This window comes from Rhincodon typus, unplaced genomic scaffold (assembly GCF_021869965.1).
Source record: "Rhincodon typus isolate 14 unplaced genomic scaffold, sRhiTyp1.1 hic_rhity00005362, whole genome shotgun sequence".
Lineage (NCBI taxonomy): Eukaryota > Metazoa > Chordata > Chondrichthyes > Orectolobiformes > Rhincodontidae > Rhincodon > Rhincodon typus.
The window spans coordinates 123-11,231 of NW_025971000.1; the positions used below are offsets into that span (position 1 = coordinate 123).

At 44.6% G+C, this 11,109-nt stretch overlaps 1 protein-coding gene across 1 annotated transcript; it reads left to right on the top strand.

The window, feature by feature from the left end:
* Nucleotides 1–302: 302 nt before the first annotated feature.
* On the top strand, nucleotides 303–6,863 carry LOC125482056 (guanine nucleotide exchange factor for Rab-3A-like; the record flags this gene model as incomplete). The annotated part of the gene is made up of 5 exons (XM_048594033.1): nucleotides 303–370; nucleotides 1,280–1,495; nucleotides 3,175–3,303; nucleotides 4,529–4,641; nucleotides 4,735–6,863. Coding segments are annotated over 5 exons (554 nt in total), but the record flags the coding sequence as incomplete, so codon positions are not given.
* Between the last annotated feature and the right edge of the window lie 4,246 nt (nucleotides 6,864–11,109).

Here is an 11,109-nt window from a genome sequence, read left to right on the forward strand (position 1 = left end):
ACTATCTCTTGTGAAATAAATAAGTACCTGGCAGGGAAATTTAGTGATGGGGAAAAATGTGAAGTAAGTAATTAGCTTAGTTAGGAAGAATGAGAAGAGGCAATATAAAATTAGTGTGTCAGTATTAAAAGCAGTGCAGGAAGATAGAGATCTTTGTATAAAAACACAAATCCTTTAAAGATAACATGACAAGGTGAGAGGGCCTTTTTAAACAAAGTTTCTAATTTTTTTGGTTAGAAAAATTGTGTAAAAGGAAGGCAGCCGTGCTAAATCTTTTTTACAAAATATTAATTATTTCACAGCTGGATATTATGGCCAACTCTATGTCTCACATTTGGAAGAACCGGATGGGTTTGGAGATTGTTCACAGGTGATTTATTAGAATGGTACCAGTGGTTTAAAGATTTATGTAAGTGGAGAGACTGGACAAGAGCAGAGAGATGGAGGACAATTTGAAGGTGTTCAACATCCTGAAAGGTTTTGATAGAGTAAAGAAACAGTTTTGAGTGGCAGATTTGATAACTATAGGGCACAGATTTAAGGTAATTGTCAAAAAATACCCCAAAGGCAACATGGGGAAGAATGTTTTAGCTCAATGAGTCCGGATGGTCTGGAAGGCTGATGGAAGTTGATTCAATAATAATGTTCAAGAAGTAATTCACTAACACTTGAAGAGAAAACATTTGCTGGTTTATGGGGAAAGAGGGGGATATCCATTTCAAGAGGTACCAGCACAGTGAGCTGAATGGCCATCTATGCTGTATCAGCGATTCTCTGATTTCTAACGGTCATTTGCAAAATGTCAATGGTCCTGTCCCTGGAATGAAAAGTGTAAAAATAAGTTTACTTTTTTATTTGGATGTCTCCCAGCCCTGATTCCTTTTATTTATCCTGTATGTTTCATGTGAGGGGGTTATTAAAATAGCAAATTCAGCTCGATTGAAACCATCAGAATCCAGTTGACACAAAGACATACACTGCCAGTTACCTGCCAGTGTCCAATCCATGTGCTCAGAAAAAGGAGTTAAATTGGAAGAATGTGGGATGGGAGCAGGACATTGGCCAGGGGATCCTCAGGATAATTTTAAACTGACCCCCAACACCGTCTGCTCCATTTCCATAACGCAGGTCTGGTTATAATCAATTCTTGAGTGTCTGAAATTGACTCTGTTCTTCAGGATTAGCATCCACTACCATATTTAAGCAGTTGCGTGGGAATATTGTTGATGGCTGGGTAATGTTTTTGCCTACTCTGCTTCCTCTCCCCACCCCACCTTAGATTGATATGCTACTGGCTGAGGTAACTGCACTGAAGACCCTTGTGATCACATCTACACCATCTTCTCCAAATAGGGAGTTGCACCCGCAGCTCCAGAGCCCCTCAAAGGCTGTCTTTAAGAAGGGCCACAGTCGCAACAAAAGCTTGAGCAGCGCCATTGTGACAGCAGCGACACAGAACACCCCGTTAAAGCCGATCAGCAAAGATGGCAGGGAGGTGAGTGTGGAAATTGATCTGATCAGCCTTAGCTAGCGAGGCAGACTAGCTGTCTTCTCTCGTCTGCTTCTCCTGGTTTACTTGTCTTGCTGGCTTGTCTGTCTGTCTGGATAAAGATGTGTGCCCCTCACAGTGTGAATGTGATTCAGTGCCTTAAGAGATAGTAACAACTGCTGATGCTGGAGTCTGAGATAACACAGTGTGGAGCTGGAGGAACATAGGCCAGGCAGCATCAGAGGAGAGGATGGACATGTCGTCCAGGGAGGGGGAGGGGAAGTTGAAGTGGTTTGTGACTGGAAGTTGTTGTCATTTGTTGCAAACCGAGCAAAGGTGCTCTTGTTTGATTTTTAAATGCGACATCAGCTGAACAAATCCTGGGTAATTTTAACCCCACTAACCCATCACGGGGGCAACTGTCTAGGTTTGGGGAGATTGAGAGAGCTGCGGCCTTGTCTCTATTTGCTGTAACTCTAATGGCTCTGCCACTGGTTGACTTGAAACTATAGGCCTCAGTACTAGTTTGATTTGGTGGGGTGGCGTTATGTTTATTGACCCAAAACCTGATCTCACTCAAAAGCAAGGGGTGCAAGCCCCTTGTCAATTCTGATAGGGAAAGATTAAGGACAATGTAAAGCATCATTTACTTGTGACTATTCACACAGACCCACATGTTGTTAGTGAACACTGAAGATACTTGGCACTTTGAGAGAACAGTGTTTTATTTAGAATTAATGAATGGGTGAATTTATTCATCAACCAGGATCTAATGTTTGTCTTCAAAGGCATGTTGAATTGAGTTCACAGGAAGTGTTCCTTGAATCTATTGGTTTGTTGGTCAATTCCCTGTCTGTCTGCTCTAAAATTCTAACTCTATGCTAACACTGATTTTTCATGGTGCTCCTGAAGGCAGGAGTGCCTACTCTCCTCTCTCTGCTGCTCTGCATCGTACCTGGGAGGGCAATTTATGTCACACCTGAGCCATATGGGCACCTTACCAAGCCATCATCAATACAGGAGCATCAGGTACAGTTATAACCTTGTGTTCAAAATGTCCTTCATGTTTCTGAGAATAATCTTTCTGTGAGTGTTTATTCCTCTTGATATTAAACCAGGATAAAAAGAATTGAGAAAGAACCAGGGTGTTATGGTGGATTAAATCCTAACTGTTCACCTCCAGCCCAGGCTAATAGCCAGTGCTTGGTCTGCTGTCACTGAGGGACAGAAATGAAATGAAAGGAGTTAGAATTTCTTTGATCTGTTTTTCCGTGAATGTGACTTATGGTACAGTACATGCGTTTTCCAGTAGCAACCAAGGGCAAGAATTTGAAATGACACTAGAAGAATGAAACAGGAAATTAAAGGAATGAAAAGTGTATCTACATTAAAAATGTAGGTTGTAGGTGACTTACGTTTGAGTCAGATCAGGCTTATCATTTCATTAACCCAATGGTAACATGAACCAATTGACAGCTTATTGTCATTCCACATCTGTATTATGAATAGTTATAAGGCTGAAGGAGAGTGTGCTTGGTGCTTAAGGTATAATTGAGGGTTAATATTGTTTGGAGTGTAAGTAGCCTTCTCGACAAGGAATGAGAAGGAGATGTTTTCTTACCTGCCTGAGCTCTGGTTTAAAGGTAATACTGCTGTTCCTGATGTTGGTGTCTTGCCCCTCACAGATTGACCTGATTTTGTTTGAGGAGTTCCAATCGTGGAAGGAGGATCCAACCCTGGATAAGGCTTCTCCGTTCTTGGAGAGGATTTACCAGGAAGACATCAGCCCATGTCTCTCCTTTGCCAAACATGAGGTGAGCTTGCTGGATGAAAGTAGATAACCTTTTGGAATGAGCTGCCATTAGGCAGAGCACAGTGATTTCCTGGTGGCACAGAGTTCTGGGGGATGACCTTCCGTAAAGATCATTGATCTCACGTTGTGCCTAGATGGGTGTCTTTGTAAGGGGCGACTTGCTGCTTGTGGTGTACGAGCATAAGGTCCTGGTTTTTTTGAGTTTCTTGTACCTGGTTTCTGTCTGAGGGGGTGGTCACCACTTCTGGGATTTCCTGTTGACTAATGACTCTAGTTGAGAGTTTTTTTTTAACATTTTCTTTATTCCCCTTTCCAAATGTCTTCGAGTATTTGGTGGTTCAACTTTCAAAAGCATTTTTTAGATCCAGTGTGTGTTGACTAGAAAATTTCTGCAGCAAGAGGGCAATTTTTTACCGTGGCAAAGACAATTCTAACAATTTGTAACTTTTTGAAAGTGAGGGTAATAAACTGGAGGGAGACTAGACTACCCAGAGTGACTGACTGTCTGTATCAGTAGTTGGGACAGGAGAATGAGCAACATAATTATCTGACTTTTTATTAACTTTAATTGGTTTATAGGTTAAAAAGTCTCCTTTTGTGAACAAATATTGAATTGTCCTTGTGTTTAAGATATAATATCCTTATTCTGTTTATCTTGCTGTTTATCTGTTTGACTTGCATGTTCTGATTTTTGTCTTGCTCTCCATCTTTTTATATATCCTATGTCATTTTGTCCTTCTGTGCTCTCTATCCTGCTCTGGCGCTCGTTCTCTCGCTCGCTCTCTCTCTCGCGCGCGCTGTCTCTGTCCTGCTCTGGTGCTCGGGCTGTCTTGCTCTCTGTGCTGCTCTGGCACTTGCTCGCTCTCTCTCTCTCTCTCTGTGCTGCTCTGGCACTTGCTCGCTCTCTCTCTTTCTCTTTCTCTCTCTCTTTGTGCTGCTCTCGCACTTGCTCGCTCTCTCTTTCTTTCTCTCTCTCTCCCTCTGTCCTGCGTTGGTGCTGCGCTCTTTTTTTTTTTTTTTCCCCCCCCCCCCCCCCCCCGCCCTGGTGCTCGCTCGCGCTTGCTCTCTCTCTCACTCGCTTTCTTTGTCTCTCGCGCTCTCTTTCTGTCCCGCCTCTGGCGCTCATGCGCTCTCTCTCGCTGTCTGTGTGTCTCTGTCTCTGTCTCTCTCGCTGTCTGTGTGTGTCTGTCTCTGTCTCTCTCGCTGTCTCGCTCTGGTGCTCACAGCTGACCGAAGCTGTCCAGACTGCTGTGGAGAACAACACTTTGAGTATTGAGCCAGCTGCTGCCCAAGCACTACCAGTAGTCAAGGCCTCAGCAATAGAGTGTGGAGGACCAAAGTAAGAGCACATTCTTCCTTTTATAGCCTTTCATCAGATTACTGTTAATTCGCCTGATTCTCCTCTTGATTTAATGTTCTTTCTCTCTTTTAGTGGGTGGCGGGCTGAAGTATTGACGTAAGTGTTTACATGGATATTCCTGATCCTAATGAACACTAACTTTTGTTTGTAATTAGCTTTTACTCACCAGTATTAATACAGCTTCTGTAAACATCATAGTGGCACATGAACCTATTCCTACAGGTACTATGTTCTTGCATTATGCCACAGCCTGTACTTTTTCTTCTGGTTTTTGGCTTTGGGCTTTGGGCTATATTGGTGCAGTAAGCACATTGAAATCAGCGGGCAGCTAATGTTCTGTGTGAAATTTGTCACACTTTCAATTAAACTTTTTCATTGGCTATTGTCCTATGCTATGTAGTTGGCCTTGAATTTTAATCCAGACTTGGAGAAACAGCTACAGGACAACTGGGGAAAGAGGATAATCCTACATTTGTACAGCAGAGGACTCTCTACCCTCAATGGTGCTGATGTGTGTCACTGGCACAGCGAAGCACAAGTGCATGCCAACTTGCTTCAAGGACCTTTGTACATTTGCATATGGATCCCAGAGATTTTTGGGTCAGAGACCGTGTGTGTTTTCAGAACGAGGCAGCAAGCACATAAGAATACTACAACCTGCAAGACCAATCCCCTCCAAGTCACAAACCATCCTGGTACGGAAACGTATTGCCATTCTGTCATTGGGTAAAACTCCTGGACTTTTTGCCCCTAAAGGCATTGTAAGAGTATCTCCTTCACATGGACTGCAACGGTTTCAGAATGTAGCTCACTTCTGCCTTCTCCTAGGCAATGGGGAATAAATTCTCACCTTGCCAGGAACACTCACTTTCCATAAGTGGATATAAAACTTCTGTTTGCCCATTTGTTGCCTGGTTTCTGTAATTATATAAATTTGTTAGCTTGCTAGCTTGAAATCTGTTTTCAGCACTAATAACGTTCTCTTTGCATTGCTAATGCTGTCTTTCAGAAGTTAGGTCAGATGTCTGTGCAGTTGTACCTGGGAAGGAGGCAGGTAGATGAGAACCCTGTGCTTGTTTTTCTGTAGCTGCAGAAGGGTAGCCTGTAAATCTATAGTGAGGATGATCATCTGCTCTGCGTGTTACTGGAACAATGAGGTTGGCTGTGTATGGAAGGATTAGGCATATCGGTTAGGCTGCAGGGGAATATTTGGCATATAGTCTACTGATGCAAATGATGGGTAGGCACTTTGCATGTGGCGATAATTCAATCTTTACTTTGGTCCTCTGAGGATTTGGGACCGTTTATTATGCAGTATATCTCTTCCAGTGGAGGAAATCTGAGGGCGTGTCTGTAAATATTGGGCTGGATTTTTAAATGGTGCAGGGTCTCGTTTGGAGGCTGGCAGAGGTATGACTTTGTGACTGGCCTCCAGCCTGGCTCTTTCCTTTTCACGGCCACAATCCCTAATCCTGAGCCGACCAGGCCAACAGGATGGACTTGGAGCAGGAAATGGTGGGGGACAATGCTGATGGATCAAGCAAAGGATCCCCCCCGACCTGTTACAGCTGCCAGGCCAGCGGTGTGACTCCTGGCCATCTCACTGGACAGGTTATCCCTCATCATCATGGCAAGGCAGCTGCGGCTGTTCAAACTTTTAAAAGTTGTTGGTGTGCCTTCTCTTTCTTAATTACACAGCACCTTCCAGCTCAGTCAGCTGAGCTGCCAATCTCTCTCTGTTGCAGGGTCTCCCATCGGCTCTCCAGCCTCAGGCACTGTCCACTGTATTTATTCGGATGTTAAATCGTTAATTGTTAATTGTCCTGGTCCATTATAAATCCCTGTACGTCTCTGGAATAGGCTGCACAAGGCCAGAACCTGGGATGTACTGGGGCCAGATTCCCAACTCTAAATGGAAATTGTGTGGATCAAATGGTCTTCACTCTGTTCTCTCCCCTAATATGACTGCAGTTCTGAAGATGTTCTGCAGAGGGTGGTAAACGCATAGCTGAATGTAGAATCCATGAAACTTGTTAAATATGTAATTTCTAAATTAGGCTATTCCCAGCGGATCTCGCATGCAGAGAGATGAACATGCTAAGTGCATGTTATATATATATATATTTTTAATCATTTAGGAAAAGCTTTTAAACCTCAAATATCCCTCCCTTATTCAGAAATCTACCTCACCTACACACTTTTTTTTCACCATATAACTCAATTCCTTCTCTTTCTCAAATGCGTCCTTTTGATATGTTTCAGTTCATTTCAGTGATCGTCCAGGGTAATATTTTCATATCTCTATTGCATTTTGTGTGAAAATTTCCAATGAACTTTCCCCTTTCGAGCTCACTTCATTCCAAGGCAATTTAGTTTGAAAGGAAGATTTCTTTTGAGTTTCAATAAAATTATAACTTTTTTTCCTTTTGAAACTGCTTAACGATTTTGTTGGAAAAGAAGACAGAAGAAATTTTCTTTGTACTTGACCTTTTTACAATGGTCAACAATCTTTTGTATGCTTAGCTTGATGGGAGCACTCTCAATTACTGTGTCCAAACTTAGGCTGATACTTCAGGACAGTACTAAGGGAGGTACAGTCTTTTGAGTAAGAGATGCCCATCTGTCCTGTAATTTGAATGGAAGAAATCCCACACCACTAGTTGAAAGAAGACCATGTTCTCCCAGTATCTTCACCAACATAGCACTCGATACCATGCAGATCAGGTTAATGGTCATTTACCACATTGCTGTTCTCGGGTCTTGTTAGCACAAAATGGCTGCAGCATTTCTCAGTGAGTACTTCAGTAGGCTTATTGGCCAAAAATAGATTTGCCAATATCACAAAAGGCATGATATAAATGCAAGTTATTTCTCAAAGTTGATCCTTGCATTATGTCATGATGTTTCTACTTTTCCTGAGTTGAAATTGTTATGTTTTAAAATCTGTCAAAGCTGGCAAGTATTCTCGCTGTGGCTACAGTGGAATCGCATCAGAGCAGCTGTCTGTAGCTGTTACACCTTCTCTTCCTCTGCTAGTGTGTGGACAGACAAGTGTAGGAGACACGGCCTGCAACAGCAGTACATGACAACGCTGTGAGGATTGCTATCTCTGTCTCTGCTTGTCTGTGGTAATCCAAACTCTGTGACTGGCTGAGTTGTCACTACCTTTCGTCCTTCAGTTCGATATACCTGAGGGCTCTGGTATGTTCATCTCTGTTTGCTACTTCGCTTTGTTGAAACCAAAAGTGGTTACTTTGTCTATTACCCCCACTTATCCTTTCCCAGGACCGAGAAGAAAGTGATCAACTCCATCTTTAGTGCCAAAGGTTGGTTCACAGTCACTGAACCAGGACTGTGTTGCAATATGGAACAGGTCAAGGTACCTCTGTATTTGTCCTTCATGTCCATGGCCTAGGGAGGGAAAGAAATTTAACCACTGGGAAGTTTCATTTTTATTTGAAAGATTTTTGTTAGTTGTGTTCTCCAGGCAACAGAGGAGATTAAAACACACATTTGTGTGCACACAAGCATAATACACTTGTGGGGATTTAACTTAACAAGGAAAGTCCAAGAGGATTGCTGGGAGTGAGCATGACTGCAACCCCTCATTAATCAACACCTTCAGAATAAAGTAAAATGTCTGCTTCAGAAATATGCTGCTTGAAGGATTAATGGAGGGGCCTCTGTGTGTATCTGAAGGGGCTGGAGATTGCTGGAATATTTTCTGTGATTATATAAATAGTTATAATTCCTGCAGATCAGGAAGGAAGTACTGTACTCCAGGGATATGATGGCTGATAAGAAAGGTGACACCACGGCAGGAGAGGGAGAAGTAAAAGAATGCTCTTGCACACCATACAGTTAGGCAGGCTGTGAAATGTAGAAGACGAAAACTGGAAAATAAACACGCTGGAACAGAAAGACACTAGAAAAGGAAGATGGGGGGAGGAAGATGGAGGGTAGAAGTGTATGTTAAAAGTACTTGATCATCCTTTGACCTAGATGACAGAAACAGTTGGCTTAGTCATAAGAGACAGAGGGTAGTGGTGGAAGGATGTTTTTGGAATGGAGGGTTGAGAGTAGTGGTGTTCCACAGGGGTCAGTGCTGTGACTTCTGCTGTTCATGGCCTACATAAATGATTTAGAGGAAAATGCAGCTGGTCTAATTATAAGTTTGTGGATGATACAAAATTGGTGGTGTTGTGGATGGTAGGGAGGATTCTCAAAGGATACAGCAGGATATAGATCAGTTGGAGACATGGGCAGAAAAATGGCAGATGGAGTTTAATTGGACATACGTGAGGTAGTGCATTTTTTTTGAAGGTCAAGTACAAGTGGAAATTATACAGTGAATGGCAGAACCCTTGGGAGTATTGATATGCAGAGGGATCTGGGTGTGCAGGTCCACAGATCACTGAAGGTGGCAATACAGGTACATAAGGTAGTAAAAAAGGCTAATGGCATGCTTGCCTTCATTGGAAGGGGCATGGAGTATGAGGATAGACAAGTTATGCTGCAGCTTTATAGAACTTTAGACCACACTTGGAATATTGTGTACAGCTCTGGTCACCACACTACCAGAAAGAGTGGATGCTTTGGAGAGAGTACAGAAAAGGTTTACCAGGATGTTGCCTGGTATGGGGGATTTTAGCTATGAAGAAAGGCTGGATAGACTGGGTTTGTTTTTACTGGAATGTAGGAGGTTGAGGGGCAGCCTGACAGAGCTTTATAAGAGATAGTAGGAACTGCAGATGCTGGAGAATCCGAGACAACAAGGTGCAGGGCTGGATGAACACAGCAGGCCAAGCAGCATCATAGGAGCAGAGAGGCTGACGTTTCGGGCCTAGACCCTTCATCAGAAAAGGGGGAGGGGAAGGGGGTTTTGAAATAAATAGGGAGAGAGTGGGAGGCGGATAGAAGAGGGATAGAGGAGAGGATAGGAACGCCCTCAACCATGTCTCCCACATCTCCCGCACCTCATCCCTCACACCCCGTCCACGCAATAAGAACCAAAAAAGAATCCCCCTCGTCCTCACGTACCACCCCACCAACCTCCGGATCCAACGCATCATCCTCCGACACTTCTGCCATCTGCAATCCGACCCCACCACCAAAGACATCTTTCCCTCCCCACCCTTATCTGCTTTCCGGAGGGACAACTCTCTCCGTGACTCCCTTGTCCGCTCCACACTCCCCTCCAGCTCCACCACACCCGGCACTTTTTCCTGCAACCGCAGGAAGTGCTACACCTGCCCCCATACCTCCTCCCTCACCCCCATCCCAGGCCCCAAGAAGACTTTCCACATCAAGCAGATGTTCACCTGCACATCTGCCAATGTGGTATACTGCATTCGCTGTACCCGGTGTGGCTACCTCTACATCGGGGAAACCAAGCGGAGACTCGGGGACCGCTTTGCAGAACACCTACGCTCGGTTCGCAATAAACAACTGCACCTCCCAGTCGCGAACCATTTCAACTCCCCCTCCCATTCCTCAGACGACATGTCCATCCTGGGCCTCCTGCAGTGCCACAACGATGCCACCCGAAGGTTGCAGGAACAGCAACTCATCTTCCGCTTGGGAACCCTGCAGCCCAATGGTATCAATGTGGATTTCACAAGCTTCAAAATCTCCCCTCCCCCTACCGCATCCCAGAACCAGTCCAGCTTGTCCCTGCCTCCCTAACCTGTTCTTCCTCCCACCTATCCCCTCCTCCCACCTCAAGCCGCACCTCCATCTCCTACCGACCAACCTCATCCCGCCCCCTTGACCTGTCCGTCCTACCTGGACTGACCTATCCCCTTCCTAACTCCCTACCAGAGCTTTATAAGATTGTGAATGGCATGGATAGAGTGGAAAGTATGAGGCTTTTTCCCAGGGTGGAGGGGTCAATTAATAGGGGACACAGGTTCGAGGTGCGAGGGGTGGGGGGAGAAGTTTAAAAGAGATGTGCAAGGCAGGTTTTTCACACAAAGGGTGGTGAGTGCCTGGAACACGCTGCCAGAGGTGGTGGTGGAAGTAGACACAGTGGCAGCATTCGAGAAGCACCTGGACAAATATATGAATAGGAAGGGAATAGAGGGATACAGATCCTGTAAGTGAGGACAGTTTTAGTATGCAGGGGCAAAATATGTCAGCGCAAGCGTGGGGGGCTGAAGGGCCTGTTCCTATGCTATATTGTTCTTTAGATAGTAGGAACTGCAGATGCTGGAGAATCTGAGATAACAAGGTGTGGAGCTGGATGAACACAGCAGGCCAAGCAGCATCAGAGGAGCAGGAAGGCTGACGTTTCGGGTCTAGACCCTTCTTCAGAAATGGGGGAGGGGAAGGGGATTCTGAAATAAATAGGGAGAGAGGGGGAGGCGGATAGAAGATGGATAAAGGAGACAATAGGTGGAGAGGAGACAGACAGGTCAAAGAGGCGGGGATGGAGCCAGTAAAGGTGAG